Here is an 18,340-nt window from a genome sequence, read left to right on the forward strand (position 1 = left end):
TCTGAATGGATCTTATACCATGCATGATTTTGTAACACAATTTTGTAACGAAAAAGTTGGTAGCTACTGGGAAGCTGTCAAGTTCACAATGGTGAATACAAGTTACCCAAAATTTTAATTTTTACTTGAAAGTTCAAATCCTGTCACTGGCAATACAGTTTCAGTTGTTTTCCCTGAAGTGGGTCAGGTGCATGGATCAGACAATTTGAAATTTTAAAAATATCATCAGTTCTGCAATATGCATGTCTGTCAATTTAAATTCTCTAATGAATATGCCTGTTTTCCAGTTCAGCAAAAATATTTCCTTTATATCCACAATACATCTGTTGAATTGAAGATGGTTTGCCTCCTGAAACTATTAGTCTCTATTTCAAGTCAGCCCAAAGGGCCAAATAATTTTTCATTTTTCTTATGCAGCAACAAAATTAGTCTGAAAAAAAATCTAAAAAATCAGGTACCGCATAAAATGAACTCTACCTCCCCAAGTTCTGAGAAGTATATACATGTTAAAACGCTAAATATGCTTTGTATAACAGAAAATAAAACTGAATGATCTTGACAAGATATTTAAATCAGATATTCCTTCCTTCCATACATTTCAACATTTTACAGGTTTTTTTTCTCTTTTGCTTGGTTCTTTTTTTGAACGTTAGTAATTGGTGATCCGAAACAACAGATTAATCTGTATAACAAATATTCCTAACTGGCTCAATGTTTTGGCTGGTTCCTGCCTTACCTGTTGAGGAATATGAGAAATATGAGCTCCCTGAACTGTTGAACCAGACTGAGGTGCTGTCTCTGAAGCGTTATTCTTGTGAGAATCTTCCATAATCAACTGTAAGGGGAAAAAAAAACAGTTAAAAGATGCTTTCTAACTTCATTTTCAAACAATCTTAAGACATTTCTTTTCTTAACATGCATACTTTTTAAGAGGAACAAGACAGGCTTTTCTACACTAAGGGCTGAGCTCAATTTATTCAGACTCATGTTTTCACACCTTTGCTCTGGGTGTGTAGTGACCTATGATAAGACCTTTTAAAATGGCAAATAAAAAGTGCTACAGAATATGGATAGTATACTCTATAGTTGTTTAAAAATTGGTAACTTGAGCTTCCCTGGTGGCGCAGTGGTTGAGAATCTGCCTGCCAATGCAGGGGACACGGGTTCGAGCCCTGGTCTGGGAAGATCCCACGTGCCGCAGAGCGACTGGGCCCGTGCGCCACAATTACTGAGCCTGCGCGTCTGGAGCCTGTGCTCCGCAACAAGAGAGGCCGTGATAGTGACAGGCCCGTGCACCGCGATGAAGAGTGGCCCCCACTTGCCACAACTAGAGAAAGCCCTCGCACAGAAACGAAGACCCAACACAGCCATAAATAAATAAATAAAACAAATACTTAAAAAAAAAAAAATTGGTAATTTGGTTACCTCCATGGAAGAGAATTGGTAGCTATGGTACAGAGAGAGAAAAGAGATTTTCCTTGCATATTCCTTTAAATTTTTTGAATTTTGATCCACATGAACATGTTTAAATTTAATAAATGGTATACATAAGATAGTCTTCTGTGCAGGAACACAAGCATTCTTTTTTTTTCTTTAAATTAAAAAAAAAATTTTTTTTTTTTTAATTTATTTTTGGCTTTCTTGGGTCTTCGTTGCTGCGTGCGGGCTTTCTCTAGTTGCAGCAGGCGGGTGCTACTCTTCGTTGCAGTGTGCGGGCTTCTCATTGTGGTGGCTTCTCTTGTTGCGGAGCACAGGCTCTAGAGCGCAGGCTCAGTAGTTGTGGCATATGGGCTCAGCAGTTGTGGCTCACGGGCTCTAGAGCGCAGGCTCAGTAGTTGTGGTGCACGGGCTTAGCTGCTCCACGGCATGTGGGATCTTCCCGGAGCAGGGCTCGAACCTGTGTCCCCTGCATTGGCAGGTGGATTCTTAACCACCAGGGAAGCCCAAGCATTCTTTTCTACAGTCTACAGAACAGTTTCTTTTCTTTTCTTTTTTTGGCCGTGCAACATGTGGGATCTTAGTTCCCGACCAGGGATTGAACCTGTGCCCCCTGCAGGGAAAGTGCGGACTCTTAACCACTGGACTGCCAGGGAAGTCCCCTAGGGAACAGTTTCTAATTGCATACATAGTTTAATATAGAGAACTTATTGAGCAAAGGTTGAACAGAATAAATAAATAAATGAAACCATAACTAAGGAGTTTCTAAAGATCTAGATGATCTAGATAATCAATTGCAGGACATGTAGGCTAGGTAAGAATGAGAATAAATGGGTTATGAGAGATGGAATGTGTCAAATAGGAGAACTACTTAGAAAGAGACTGGTAAAAGATTTGGGTAGAATTTAAGATTTTTCTAATTATGTGAAAAGACATAAAAAGAGAGAGGGCCGGCCAGCAAACAAATGAAAAGATGCTCAATTAGGGAAATGCAAATCAAAACTACATTAAGATACCACCTCACACCCATTAGGATGGCTAATATTTTTTTTAAAAAAACAAAAAATAAGTGTTAGCAACAATGTGGAGAAACTGGAACATTTGTGCACTGTGGTTGGGAGTGTAGAATGGTGCGGTCGCTATGGAGAACAATATGGTGGTAACCCAAAAAATTAAACATAGAATTACTATATGATCCAGCAATCCCATTTTTGGGTGTATATCCAAAAGAACTGAAAGCAGGGTCTTACAGAGATATTCGTACACCTATGTGCATAGGAGAATTATTAACAATAGCCAAAAGGTGGAAGCAACTCAAATATTCATCAGTGGATGAACGAATAAACAAAATGTGATATACATATACAATGGTATATTATTCAGCTTTAAAAAGAAAGGAAAGGAAATCATGACACATGCTACAACATGAATGAACTCTGTGGACGTATGTTAGGTGAAATAAACCAGTCACAAAAAGACAAATTCTGAATGCTTTCACTTATTTAAGGTACTTTAAGGTACTTTCACTTATTTAAGTCAAACCGATAGAAACAAAGTAGAATGGTGGTTAATAGGGACTGGAGGGAGGGGGAGACGGGTAGTTGTTGTTTAATGGGTATGAAAAAGTTCTGTATAGTGGCGGTACAATAATGTAATGTACTTAACACTACTGAATTGTATACTTCAAAATGGTTATGATAGTAAATTTTATTTTATGTGTATTTTACCACAATTCAAAGAATTTTGAGAGAGAGAGAGAGAGAGGGGGCAACTAGGTACTTGGCCCTTAGCATCATTAATTTAATAATTGTGAAGTTTAAGCCTGCATATTCTTTCTTCTCTTTTTTTTTTCCCCTTTTGGACAGCAGAAAATAAATTCATTCTTAACTCTGGATTGATGCTACTGTTTTTAGCCATTGAGAAGAGGTATAAAATCACCTCAAACATAAAGTGTTTCTAATGCTTTTCCCTCTAAATATGTCATTAGCCTTTTTTTCTAACATGGAAAATATACAACAGAAAGAAAAAGGATGATAAAAACTTAATTACAATATTGTCTAATTTCTTTTCAGTCTTCTCTTTCCACAACTTTTAAAAAAGCATAAACATAATGTACGTACAATTTTGTATCCTGTTTTCATTTATCACAAATATTTTCTACGTTTCAAATAGAAACATATTTAAATGCTACATAATATTCCATCCAGTGAATGTACATAATTCACATTTTTTTACCAAACAAAACAATACTGAGATTAATATGTTTAGTATATAAAGCTTTTTCTGTAATTAAAATTATTTCCATAGGATATATTCTAAAAACGAGAATTACTTGGTTACGGAGTATGAATATTTAAGGTTTTCTGAAAGAATTATAGTCCACCAGAAGCACATGAGAATTAGCAATGGGGATTTTTTTTTTTTTTTTAAGAATTCAGGGTGGTTTTTTTTTTAAGTCTTTATTGAATTTGTTACAGTATTGCTTCTGTTTTATGTTTTTGTTTTTTGGCCCCAAGGCATGTGGGATCTTAGGTCCCTGACCAGGGATCGAACCTGCATCCCTTGCATTGGAAGATGAAGTCTTAACCGCTGGACCACCAGGGAAGTCCCGTGAATTTTTTAGTCATGACTAACCTGATAGATGGAAAATGGTACATTGTTTTACATTTCTTTAATTCTCCATTAGTTATGTGAGCTCTCTGTTCGTATTATTTGTCCATCCATCTATCAGATCTTAGTGTTTTCCTTATTACCTTTATTATTTCTTCATATAAATTTTATTTCTTTCATTTTGATACAAATGTTTCCAGTATGACGTAACTATGATTATTTTAAAACTTTAAATTTTGACAAGTTCATCTAGTGTTTCCCTCGTTGTTTCTTGAACTGCTTTTAAGCTATATACAGTCCCTTCTTTAGGAAGAGTGCAGTGATTTTTAATCTACACTAAGAGAAGTGTAATCCCAAAGACTAAACATACAGACAGCATCAAAGATGGAATTTTACACTTCCTACATACTATCGCTACTGAAAATGCCTTTTTAAACACTCCATTTCAGAAGACATAAGAATATAGAGCAGAGAGGAAAAAAAAAAAAGATGTAGTTCTAAAGCACTGAAAGAAACTATAAAAGATTTTATAATACCTTGTTAAATTACTGAAAATGATACTTTTCTGTTTCATTGTGACTCACTGATTTTCCCCCATAAGAATATTATTAAGAAATCTTATATCTAATGGAAACTAACATCATCAACGAAACATCAGACATTTCATAGTAAAAGCCACTACAGTCAGCAAATAACACTTTGGACAATTACTGCAACTATATTTCCTACAGAAAAGAAGACAGCCTATTTTCTATGATTTTTTTAAAGAGGAATTAACCAATCAGGTTTTCTTCCAAAATGAAAGCAGCCTTATACCTTCGGCTCATTATTAACAATATATACATATTTTTTTAGTGATGCTATCAGAATGTAACCTTTATTTGCTTACTTTTTTAAGCTATTATTCCTAAAATTAAGGTTAAGATTAACAATCTGTTAAAAACTTGCTCAACACAGAATTTTATGCATACATTTTCTGTAAAAATAAAGTAAGCCCCAGGCAGCAGATGGAAGCTTAACATGAACAATCCCAAGTTGGGCAGAATCACAAGTGGGCAGTGAAACACAGCTTCAAAAGTACCATCAATGGGGGAGTTCCCTGGCAGTCCAGTGGTTAGGACTCGGTGCTTTCACTGCCGTGGCCCCAGGGTTCAATCCCTGTTCGGGGAACTAAGATCCCGCAAGCCATGCAGCGTGGCAAAAAAAAAAAAAAAGAATCGAACTGGATTTCACATGAATAAAATAAACAGACTGAAAGAAGAAAAAAAAAGTACCATCAATGGGAATGAATTTGGGGAGCTAAATCACGATCCTGCTGACATATGAAGAATGTTAAAGTAAAGGCATGGCACTTTTAAGAAAGCTTGTTAAGAAAGGAACATATGCTAGGCACTAAACTAAGAGCTCTTTATATATCATCACCTGGATTCCTTATTATTATTTTTTTGGATTCCCTATTTTAGAGATGTGTAAATTGAGGCTCAAAGAAATTGCCATTTCTGTAGATCTCACAGTAAGATGTGAATGCAAGATCTGAAGCCAGAACTGTTTTAAGCCAAAATCCATGTTCTTTCATTCCACACTGCCCCTCTTCCAAGAATACCTTCACATCCCCAACTTGTCCACCTGGCAAACTCCTCATTGTCAAGTTTCATCCCAAACATTATGTTCCCAACTGCTCTAGGTCCTTCCTTCCTTAATGCTTGTTCCACTGTGCCTTGCAGATATTTCTAATGAGGTTACTTAACATTCTGAACTGTGTTTATAGGCATGTCTGTTTTCCCCACTCTTAAGGTGCCTAAGAACAGGGCCTCTATCTTGTGAATGTATGCTCTGTGCCCAGTAGAGACTGTCACGTATGCAGTAAAATAGTAAACATCAACTAATATAGTATAGTTTTCTCATCTGATGAATGAAGAGGGTCTTAAGTTTCTCCACCTATAGATGATGTAGAAGCCTGCGGGCAAGAAGTCTCTTGCTCAACATTTCCACAACTCAACTCACAATCTCCCCTGAAAATTGCTATTAGTCATACTGAATTTGTTTCAGATCTTCAAATTTGCCTGCACTGCTTTCTCTCACCTTCAGGCTTTCCTGTATGCTACTCCGTCTGCCAGAAACACTATTCCTCTTCAAGTGGCCTATTCCTATGAGTTATACTTCAGGCAAACTTTCATGACTCCTTTAGACTGGTCTAGAAGCTTTGGCTGTATCCCCACAGCACATGCTTCCCCCACCTTTCATGGCACTTATTATCACAGTATAATAATGGCCTGTTTTCTGTCTCCCTACCAGAATGCAAGCTCTAGGGAGTCAAAGACCACATCCTGTTCCCAATATAATACCTTGTACTTACTACTGCTGAATAAATCAATGTGTTTAGTTGGGTTTACCTACTTAAAACTGATAGAAATAATGGTTAACAAAATATCTTTAGACAATTACTCCAACCTAGCTTTAGAAACAGGGAAATTCAGGCACAAGACAACACCCTACTTGAAAGCTGAAAATTCATTAGTATAAATAAATGGGATGACATGTGAAAAAAAAAGCACTTTTTGAAGGTACCACCACCTACTGGTGATACAGTAGTACTGCACAGATGTAGCACAGACGAAGCCGAACCTTAAAGGACAACTGCAAATAACAGACCTAACATACTCGTCTTTAGCAACACAGTAGTGATTCTAATTGAGACACCGAGTAAACTGCATTTTATAAAGTCTATAGGAAAAACAGCATTTTAATAAAACTGCATATTTCTGTTGGTAATGAAATTTTCAGGATAAAACGCATTTTGCGAACATAAGCAAACATAGTGTACAAACTCTTACCACAAACGAGGCCAGTTTGACAGATGCTTGCCAAATCTATGCTGAATAAGCCTCAGAAACGTAAAGGCTCCCAATGACTATTTTAGCCCATTACGCCTCAAAAGCTGACAAAACAACTAGTGATTAACATCTACAATAACTGTAAAGAGATCAAGCGGGACGCTCCACGGCGTAGTTGACGCTATGAAATACCATGCTTAGTTTTGTGATACAGGAGAAAATCAAAGAGAACGTTTGCTCGGTTTGATCGTCTGTCCGGATGTAAACAGACGAGCTCTGTCACTCCACATTCCCCTTCCTCGCCTGTCGGCTGCACCTTTCCGTGATTGTTTAGGGTATGTGTGATTATTCTACCGTCTGTCTCCCCACTCGACTCCCAGAGGATAAGGACTGGCTCTGCCCACACAGAGAGCGTCCCGGGCCCCGCACCGCGAGGGCGCCCGGCGCGCTCTGTGGGGTCCCGGGCGGAGATAACCGGTCTCGGGCCGCGCTCGGCGGAAGACGCGCGGAAGCCAAGGCCACGCCGCCCTCCCCGCGGCTCCCGCCCCAACCCCGAGACCTTCGACGGAGGGCGCTCGCCTTGGGCCGCAGAGGGGCGGCTTCAGAGGCGAAAGCCACCCTGCGGCAAGAGGTCTTCGGTTTAATTTTCATTGGGGGGGGCAGCAGGCGAGAGGGAGGAAGGAAAAGACCACCGACTGAAGGGGCGCCGGGGGCCAAAGCAGGAGAACCGGAACCGCGGGCAGCCCCTCCTCCTTCCGCCGCGCGCCCTCCGCGCCCCTCCCCCACCTTGGCGGCCCCGCACGACCCCCACCAGGCGCGCTACCCGGCTTGGCGTCCCCGCCGGCGCCGCGCCCCCGCGCCCTCCCCTTGCCCGGGGATAGGGGAGCCCGTCCCACCCCCGCCCCCCGCTTACCTGTGGCTGCCGCCTCGCCGCTGTCCGGGGCGGGAACTTCCACTCCCCCCTCCCAGGTGGATCCGAATTCACTACCCACTTCCCCACCCCCTCGCTTGGCGGGGACGTGCCTCTTTCTCAGGGGTCAGGCGGGGCAGGGAGAATCAGTGTCACGTAACAGCTAACTGTCCTAGGCTACCGTTTCCTCGGCAGTCAGGGCCGCCACTGGCGGCATGATCTACACCAGGCCGGGGGCGGGGGAGGGAAGGGGGGCAAAACTGAGTAACTAAGCGTGGGGGGTGAGGTTAGGGCCGTCCCTCCTTGCGGGCCGCCGTGCTACGTCATCGCGTTGCGCACGTGACGCGCCGCCATCTTGTGCCGGGCCACTCCGGGGTGGCGAGTTAGTGTTGCGGAGGTGTTATTCTGGCGAGAGTGGGGCGTGACAGTTACCTGCGGTTCCTTTTTGCTTCAGGAGCTCTGTCCCCACTGCTCCCACACGTGTTTTCGGAGGCCAGCTCACTGCTCGGGGTGTCAGGAGACCGCTCGGCGTGGGGCAGTTTTCTTCGGTTGGGGCGTTGCGCTCAGCGCCTATTTGCTGTGGCCTAGAGGTGTCGTCCTCCCCGGCCTTGACCCACGCCTGACCTGCCCGCCTCTTGTAGACAGAGTGACTTGAAGCTTGAAGGCTTGTCCTCAGCTTTTCTTACCACCCAGACTAATGTTAATCCCGGAAAACTGCGTTAAGAGTTGTATCTTTCATCACACATGAAAGGATTAAAAGCCACACCCACAAGGTGCTCGTAGGGCTAGTGTGTTAGTGGGACTTACTGTGTCACGCTGAAGCACAGATCTACCCCACCTTTTAAACTAGAAAAAAGTTACGTACGATCGAGTGTCGTAAAATAAAATCACACCGTCATTTTGATATATTACAGAAACTTTAAAAAATATTTTTTAATGTGTGTCTCCCTTTCTGGAGAAGGGATTATGCATTATTCCGAATTTTTTTTCTTTATTCATTTCCTTGCAAAATCTTCTTTGATGGTTTTCTAGTGATAATAAACAACAAATGATAAACCTTTCAGTTTGCTCTTGATAGAAAGTTCCAGAATTCTTCTGAAAGTTTACTAGTTTGAGATCTCCAAGTAAGAAACTGATTGACTGGATAGAGCCCTTCCTGGTTTGACCTTTAGGGCCAGATAATGTGATTTAAAGCTCAAGAGTTACTCAGTGCCAGACTGTCCTAAGAACTCACTAATGTTTATCCATTGTCATTCACTGACTACCTATTAAAACCTACAATAGGTAACTGCCCTTACTTTACACTTTTGATTAGGCAAATCACCCAGCCTCTCTAAGTGTCTCTTCTTATCAAAGTTGGGAAAAGTGTAATACTCATCCCATGTCCCAACATTTAAAGAATCAAAATGTCATATATCATAGGAAAGCAAAGTGCCTTATAAAGGTAAGGAGTGGAGAAGAGATTCTCAGACATCGGCCTTTCATGATTAACAAAGTCCAGCGACAGTCGTTCTAGAATCCAGAATATTAATGGCTGGAAGGCTGCTTCTAAGTTTATTGTTCTTTTCTTGTTCCGTTGTTTCTTCCTTAGAAGACAGAATGCTTAACAAATGTTGATCAGCACAAGAGGGATGGGGAGACTGAAAAACGTCAACCATCAAAAGAAACTAAATTACTGAAACCTTCAAAATGTGCATGGACTGCTCCTTCTTTAGTTCCTCTAACACCCATAAAGTATCTTAAGTCTAAATCAAATATTATGCTGTGCAACACTGCCACTCACAAGTATTTCCACCAGCCTTGTTTCTTTCTCATGGAAGTGTCACAAGCTGTACCTACTACTCTTCTGCAACTTGAGGAATAACTGAAGATGAAGAAAAAAAAAGTCTTGGTTATGATGCACATAGTTCTATCCAAATAGAGTTTTATAAACCAGATGGGCAGGTCTTTGACTTCAGAAGGGAGGAAGTAGAGTGAAACAAAGAAATTTAACTTTCAATTACCTTTCAAAGGTAACTGTTTGAAAATAAACTGGTCAAGCCAGTGGTGACACCTCATGGGCTCTCCTGGAGTACTGTTTTCTAGTTAGGAGAGAGGGACATTATAATGAAATGGGTTTAACAGTACTACCTATCCCATGCAGTTTTGTAGATTGAATGAGTTTAACACCTGTAAAGTTAGAGCCAGTGCCTGACACAGAGTAAGCATTAAATAAATGTTGGATATTAGTATGGAAGATACTGCAATATAACTGCTGGAAACTTAGCTAAAAACATTAATTGGCTGCACACCCTGAGAAGCCTCATGGGTTAACAAAAGGACTGAGCTGGAGTGGAGGACTTGAGAGCTGTGAAACAGTATCTGGAACAGGGTAGCTCTCAAAGGGCAGAAATTATTTAAAGCTAGTAAATGTTGGCTTTGTGGTCTAAAAATAGGTTTAATTTTTTTGTTGTTGTTTTGTCCTTTTTCAATACTCAAGTCTAAACTCGCAGGAAAACCTAACTAAGGGGACTTCCCTGGTGGCACAGTGGTTGAGAATCTGCCTGCCAATGCAGGGGACATGGGTTCAGTCCCTGGTCCGGGAAGTTCCCACGTGCTGCGGAGCAACTAAGCCTGTGCGCCACAACTACTGAGCCTGTGCTGTACAGCCCGCGAGCCCCAACTACTGAAGCCCGTGCGCTCTAGGGCCCGCGTGCCACAACTACTGAAGCCCATGCTGCCTAGAGCCTATGCTCAGCAACAAGAGAAGCCACTGCAGTGAGAAGCCCGTGCACTGCAATGAAGAGTAGCCCCCGCTTGCTGCAACTAGAGAAAGCCCATGTGCAGCAACAAAGACCCAATGCAGCCAAAAATTAAAAAATACAAAAATTAAAAACCTAACTAAGGATAGGTCCTAAATGCTTGCAGGGATTTTATGAACTACAATCGTACTGTCTCAGCTAACACTCCTAAAACAGGGTTGTCCCAGATAACTTAGCTCTGAAACTTTGCTGCTTCATCTTAACCATGCTTGAATTGACCTCCTAGAACTAGTCTATGAGGCCCTTGGAGTAGTGGACAACTACAGGGCTGTCCATCTATCCCTCCTCCTTTTTATGGGAACTTCTCACAGTCATCCATATCTTACCAACAGTGGGCACCTGACCCAAGCTGGGCCATCAGAGTCTCCCCTATAGAAATTTGTCTTTGGACAAAAATTAATCTTTCTCTAGTTAAATGATCCTAAAGCTTAGGAGCTTTGTAATGAGCCTCTTCCATCTGTGAACGATGCAGATGAGCTGAGAGAGCTACCCAGTGGCTTTGTAGGCCCCAGTTCTAGAACCTGCTGCCTGCCTCAGCCCTTAGGTTCCATGAGCCACCTTTTGTCCTTCTAATGAATAGCACTTTTCTATTTAGACTGGCTTACTTTGATTACTATAATTTCTAGAATCCTAATACACCTGGATACAGGAGAAATTATTTCCATGTGACCTCCTCCCTTTCTGTGTACCTCACCACTACCCCCTAAGTCCAACCTATCATTATTTCTTGCATTGTGAATTGCAGTAGACTCCTAGCTGGTTCCGCTAGAAAAATCCTGCAATGGACAAGTACTAGTTATTGTGCTAGTTGGAGTGTATAAGTAATCAAATTATTTACCTTCAAGATTATGATTACAGAGTTGTAACAAGAGAGCTTGGAAATGAAATTCAGCTTACTGGAGGAAACTTCTTTATGTTGGTCAGAGCAGCCTGCAAGTATCATGCCCCTTTGTAAGCCCCCAGGTAGTGATGCTGGGTGAGGCTCAGAGGGCAGGATGGTCAAATTCTTATCCAGAAAAGGTAAGTCTATTCACATGAGAACAAATCACTAGCCCTTCTAGGATGGAGGAAGCCTAGTGTTGTCAACTTACTATCAAGTGGCCAATTAGTCTCCTAAATAAATAGTGCCACCTTGGGAGCTCAGTGTTGGTCTCTGTCAATATTTACGTGAAGATTCAGAGACAGCGGTATCTAAGTCAGCCTTGGTAAGTGGGAGTCCTTGCCATTGGGCCTCTGCATAGCCTCCATCCCTGCCACTGTATCTATTCCATTCATGTGCTTATTGTGCCAATACTGAGATGGCCAGTATGTGGCTGACATCAACCAGCCACGTCATTCTATTTGAATGTTCAGTGTCTCTTCCATGGTGAATTCTTTTTCATGGGCATTGATATATGAAGCAAAGATCTTCATACTCTGTCTTCCCTCCCCTATATCCATCCATATACCTCTACTCCAGACCTTGCTGCAGCCAATCTTCCAGTCTTTTTCCTTTTAAGACACTGACCAACTGGCCAGGCCATTTGCCACTGCCCATGAGTTCATATATATTCTCACTTTGAGCCACTTCTCCTTCCACACAAAATGGGTGATCACATTAATACTTGCCAATTGGGAAGATTTCCGCTGCAACTGCCCTTCAAAGTTACCCCTGAAAATGGTCATAACCCACCCATAAGCCAAACAGGCTTTTAAATTATTATTTATTTATTTTATTTTTGGCTGTGTTGGGTCTTCGTTTCTATGCGAGGGCTTTCTCCAGTTGCGGCAAGCGGGGGCCACTCTTCATCACGGTGCGCGGGCCTCTCACTATCGTGGCCTCTCTTGTTGCGGAGCACAGGCTCCAGACGCGCAGGCTCGGTATTTGTGGCTCACGGGGCTAGTTGCTCCGCGGCACGTGGGATCTTCCCAGACCAGGGCTCGAACCCGTGTCCCCTGCATTGGCAGGCAGATTCTCAACCACTGCGCCACCAGGGAAGCCCCCCAAACGGGCTTTTTACACCTGCTTCAGCTGGAGCCACCCCCATGCACCACTATGGCCATAGGTATGAGCTGAGTAAAGAACAATTAGGTGCATCTGCAGTGGGTAACAGCGGGTTCTGGGTTGTCTCTGCACGCATATTGCTTGTGTCCTCTGATTCTGCTTAGGCTTGGTCCTAGGTGTAATGTTCCTGTCTTATGATGTCTTGGTGTTGGGCCCATCTGACTTTACGACTTGGTGCATTTGACAGAATCCAGCCAATGATGGCCAGTTCCAGATGCATAGTTACTTGGGGTCCCCTGGTCAAGTTTTCCATCTCTATCATGGCCCAGTAGCACACCAGTCGCTATTTTCAAAAGGCTTACAATTCTCTGCTACAACTGGCATATTCTTGCTCCTGGATTTCAATAGCTTGCATTGTGATTCTCCCACTGGGTCTTGCCATAAACTTCCCACTGCTTCTTTTTCCACGACTGTCACCTCCATGGAATCTGCAACACCATATGACTCCAAACCTTACTTAAAGCTGTCACCTGGTATACTGTCCAGAGCAGTATTACTAGGCATAGAATGTATTGTCCCCAGAACCTGAAGAGGCCTGCTTACCAAAGACTGTGCTTCCTTCGAGAAAGGGAATGCAAGATGCAGTAATTTGTTTATTTCTGTCTTCGGGGATATGTCAGCATGCCCCTGAGCACTAGACCTCTGAATCTTTCATAGAGTTTATTTCCCATCCTCTGGATTGCATGCAGCTTACCAAGACCTTCAGTGTACTAACCACTTCTTGTTCTGTCTGTGTGATCAGAGTGATGTCACGTAATGTAATTCTGGGGCAAAACCATAAATGTATGTTCCTGTCCCTTCTATGTGAATGTGAACTACTTCTGATTCTTTAAAAAATTAAAAAAAAAATTAGATATAATTGACATATAGCATTATATTAGTTTTCAGATTCAATATATGTATATATTACAAAATGATCGCCACAATAAGTCTAGTTAATATCCATCACCACACATAGTTGCAAATTATTTTCCTTGTTATGAGAACTGATTCTCTTTCTTGATTGGAATACAAAAAGACACATTTGTCAAATCAATGGCTACATACCATGTACCTGAGACCTTATTAATCTGATCTAGCAAAGATACAAGTACAACAGCTATAATTGGGTCTACTATCTGGTTGAGTTTGCAGTAGTGCACTGCCATCCCCCAGGATCCAAGAATTTCTGCAGGGACCAGACTGGTGAATTTAAAAAGAGCTTAATAAACAAGGACCAACACCTCTGAATCTGACATCCTTACGAATGGCACTAATCTCCACCATTCCCCCCCGAGATACAATATTAATATTGTTATTGTTTTATTAACTTGGCTGGGTTGGGGACAGTTTCAGAGGTTTTCCCATTTCTGGACTTTCAATTCTATTCCACTGATAGGTCTATCCCTATGCCAGTATCACACTCTCCTTATTATAGCTTTGTAGTAGGTTTTGAAATATGGACGTGCAAGTGCTCCAACTTAATTATTCTTTTTCAAGATTGTTTTGACTACTCTGAGTCCCTTACACTTCCAGATGAATTCTAGGATCACTCTATCCATTTCTGCAAAATAGTCAGCTGGGATTTTGACAGAGATTGCATTGAATCTGTAGATCAATTTGGGGAATATTGCCATCCTAACCATATTAAATCTTCCAATCCATGAACATGGGGATGACCTTCCGTTTGTTTAGGTCTTCTTTAGTTTCTATCAATGATTTCATAGTTTTTAGTATACAAGTTTGCACTTTGGTTATAATAAGTAATATTTTATTCCTTTTGAGGCTATTTTAAATAGAATTTTAAAAAAATTATTTTATTTATTTATTTTTGGCTGTGTTGGGTCTTCGTTGCTGCACGTGGGCTTTCTCTAGTTGCGGCGAGCAGGGGCCACTCTTCGTTGCAGTGCGCGGGCTTCTCATCTTGCTGGCTTCTCTTGTTGCGGAGCATGGGCTCTAGACGTGTGGGCTTCAGTAGTTGTGGCATGTGGGCTCCAGTAGTTGTGGCTCGTGGGCTCTAGAGTGCAGGCTCAGTAGTCATGGCGGATGGGCTTCGTTCCTCCGCGGCACTTGGGATCTTCCCAGACCAGGGCTCAAACCCGTGTCCCCTGCATTGGCAGGCGGATTCTTAACCACTGCGCCACCAGGGAATTCCTAGAATTGGTTTTTAAATTTCATTTTTGGAATGTTCATGGCTAGTAAATAGAAATAATATATTTTTTATTGATCTTGTATTCTGCAACCTTGCTGAACTTGTTTAATAGTTTGGGTGTGTGTATTCCTTAGGATTTCATATATACAAGTCATTTCTTCTGGGACTAGAGATAGCCTTAATTTTTCTTGTTCAATCTGGATGCCTTTTGTTTCTTTTTCTTGCCTAATTGCCTTTTATTCAATGTTGAATGAAAGTGGTGAGAACAGACTTTCTTGCCTTGTTCCCAACCTTAGGGAGAAATCATCCAGTTTTTCACTATTAAGTGTGGTGTAAGCAGTGAATTTTTTCATAGATGGTCTTTATCAGATTGAGGTTTCACCTTCATGTTTGAAGGATAGTCTGATGAGGTATAGAACTGGACAGCTTTTTTTTTCCTTCCAGCACTCTATATCATTCTGTGTTCTTCTGGCTTCTGTTATTACTAATGAGAAGTTGGCTATTAATTGTATCATTGTTCTCCTGTATATAATGTGTCACTTCCCCTAGGCTACTTGTAAGACTTTTGCTTTATTGAAGTTTAGCTGTTTGCCCTTGATCATGTTTAAGTGTGGTTTTCTATATACCACTTGGGGTTCCTGGAGTTTCTTCAGTTTGTAAATATATGTCTTTCCAAATTTGGGGAGCTTTGCCACTATTTCTGCACATTTTTTATTTTTTTTGGCTGCACCGTGCGGCATGCGGGATCTTAGTTCCCTGACCAGGGATTGAACCCATGCCCCCTGCATTGGGAGCAGGGAGTCTTAACCACTGGACTGCCAGGGAAGTCCTCTGCACGTATTTTTTTATGTCCCATTCTCTTTCCCACCTGGAACTCCAAAGGACTCTAAAGCTTTCTTCATTATTTTTTTTCTTCAGTCTTTTTTCTCTTTGTTCTTCAGGCTGATAATCAGTCATCAAGTCCACTTATTCTTTTTTTTTTTTTTAATAAATTTATCTGTTTTATTTATTTATTTTTGGCTGTGTTGCTGCACGCAGGCTTTCTCTAGTTGTGGAGAGCAGGGGCTACTCTTTGTTGTGGTGCATGGGCTTCTTATTGCAGTGGCTTTTGCTGCAGAGCACAGGCTCTAGGAGCGTGGGCTTCAGAAGTTGTGGCACGTGGGCTAGGTAGTTGTGGCGCACGGGCTTAGTTGCTCCGCGGCATGTGGGATCTTCCCAGACCAGGGCTCGAACCCATGTCCCCTGCATTGGCAGGCAGATTCTCAACCACTGTGCCACCAGGGAAGCCCCACTTATTCTTTATTATACCATCTTCAATCTGTTGTTAAGCTCATTAAGTTCCTCAATTTTTCATTTCAATATTGTACTTTTCAGTCCTGGAATTTACATTTGATTCTTTTTTTATAGTTCCTATTTCTTTGCTAGATTCCCTGTTTATCCACTGTGTGTATATTTCCCTTTAAGTCCCAGTATGTGTGTGTGTGTGTGTGTATATATATATATATATATATATATATATATATAAAATGGCTGATTTAAAGCTCTTGACTACTAATTGCAACATCTGAGTGATCTTGCAGTTGGTATCTATTGACTGATTTTCTTTTTCCTTAAGTATGAGTCATATTTTTCTGTTTCTTCAGATTTCTAGTAGTTTTATCATTGGGATGGATTATACTCTTTTACAGAGTGATTTTTATTCCAGAAGGCAGTTAATTTGAGAGGGCTTAACTTCCCATCTCATTTTCCTCTGTCATGGACAATGGCTGAAATCTCTGCTTAACTCTTTCAGCTTCTATCTGATGCTCTGTTTCACCAGGAACTCTGGGGTTTTTTCCACATAATTTAGTTTAGCTATTAGTCAAAGATTTTGACAGATTTTATATGCAGATTTGGGGACTTATATCTTCTGGGGCTTTCTCCCTGCATAGATTTCTCACCTAACTACTCTCTGGCTGCTCTGCCAACCTGAAACTCTGTCGTTTTACACCTTAAGCCAATAGGGTGTGGGTCTCTACCACTTAAGCTATTTGGAGTTATGGGGATGTCCTCAGACAAAAAGTCACAAACACACAAATGTCACCTACTGCATTTAATTTTTAAATGTAGTTATTTCTATCTTTGGGAGGGTTAATCTGACCAAGTTAACTCCACCATTAGCATAAACTAGAGACATATGCTATTGATTTTTATATGTTTATCTTGTATTCAGTGATCTTGCTAAATTCTTATTTAAATTTGTAGATTCTCTTGTATTTTCAACATAGACTATCATACTGTCTACAAATATTAATGTTTTTCTTCCTTTGTATCCAATTCATATAGCTCATTCTCTTTCCCCTAATTATGCTAGCTATAATATTAAGTACAATGCTGAATAGAAACAGTGATAGACAGTAAGCATCCTCATCATAATCTTGACTTTCATGGTAGTGCTTCTAAAGTATCACCATTAAGTATTTTTTACTGTAGTTTTGTAATAGATGATCTATCAAAGAAGTCTTCATTTTTCTTTCTGCTATTCCATTGTTAGTTTATAGAAATGCAATAGATTTCTGTATATTAATTTTGTATCCTGAAACTTTACCGAATTCATTGATGAGGTCTAGTAGTTTTCTGGTAGAGTCTTTAGGATTTTCTATGTATAGTACCATGTCATCTGCAAACAGGAAACAATCCTACTTACCATCACATCAAAAAAGAATAAAACACCGAAGAATAAACCTACCTAAGGAGGCGAAAGTCCTGTACTCTGAAAACTAGAAGACGCTGCTTAAAGAAATTGATGACAACACAAACAGACAGAAAGATATACCATGTTCTTGGATTGGAAGAATCAATACTATTAAAATGACCATACTACCAAGGCAATCTATAGATTCAGTGCAATCCCTATCAAATTCCAAAGGCATTTTCCACAGAACTAAAACAAAAAAAATTTTATTATTTTTTTTTAATTACAAAAAAATTTTTTTGGCCACGCCACCCAGCTTGCTGGATCTTAGTTCCCTGACCAGGGATTGAACCCAGGCCCACTTCAGTGAAAGCTCTGAGTCCTAACCACTCGACTACCAGGGAATTCCCAAAAATTAAAAAAATTTGTATGGAAACACAAAAGACCCCAAATAGCCAAAGCAATCTTGAGAAAGAAAAATGGAGCAGGAGGAATCAGGCTCCCTGACTTCAGACTATACTACAAAGCTACAGTAATCAAAACAGTATGGTACTGGCACAAAAGCAGACATACAGATCAATGGAACAGGATAGAAAGCCCAGAAAATAAACCCAAGCACCTATGGTCAATTAATCTACAACAAAGGAGGCAAGTATATACAATGGAGAAAAGACAGTCTCTTCAATAAGTGGTGCTGGGAAAACTGGACAGCTACATGTAAAAGAATGAAATTAGAACGTTTTCTAACACCATATACAAAAATAAACTCAAAATGGATTAAAGACCTAAATGTAAGAATGGATACTATAAAAGTCCTAGAGGAAAACGTAGGCACAACACTCTTTGACGTAAATCACGGAAATATTTTTTTGGATCTGTCTCCTAGAGTAATGGATATA

At 40.9% G+C, this 18,340-nt stretch overlaps 1 protein-coding gene and 1 long non-coding RNA gene across 11 annotated transcripts in view; one reads left to right on the forward strand and one right to left on the reverse strand.

Annotated features, from left to right (window-relative positions):
• The window catches only part of ATF1 (activating transcription factor 1), a 61,739-nt gene extending 53,402 nt beyond the window's left edge, over positions 1–8,337 (reverse strand). For 2 of the 10 annotated variants that reach the window (XM_082421465.1, XM_082421468.1), the window contains exons 1-2: positions 8,224–8,337; positions 737–835 (exon numbers count right to left, since the gene is read on the reverse strand). In XM_082421465.1, the coding sequence (XP_082277591.1) occupies positions 737–829 (93 nt within the window). In that variant the 5' untranslated portion in view covers positions 830–835; positions 8,224–8,337. Of the gene's footprint in view, positions 1–736; positions 836–6,881; positions 7,327–7,460; positions 7,628–7,794; positions 8,115–8,223 lie in introns of those variants that run through there. The other 8 variants (XR_014252605.1, XM_082421467.1, XM_082421473.1 and 5 more) reach the window with 8 other exon arrangements.
• Positions 7,425–15,750, forward strand: LOC309641496. Its single transcript, XR_014252640.1, has 2 exons — positions 7,425–7,512; positions 8,246–15,750. It is a non-coding gene; the product is annotated as an uncharacterized lncRNA (long non-coding RNA).
• Positions 15,751–18,340: the final 2,590 nt, after the last annotated feature.

The sequence above is a fragment of the Balaenoptera physalus genome (assembly GCF_965194825.1).
Source record: "Balaenoptera physalus genome assembly, chromosome: 13".
Lineage (NCBI taxonomy): Eukaryota > Metazoa > Chordata > Mammalia > Artiodactyla > Balaenopteridae > Balaenoptera > Balaenoptera physalus.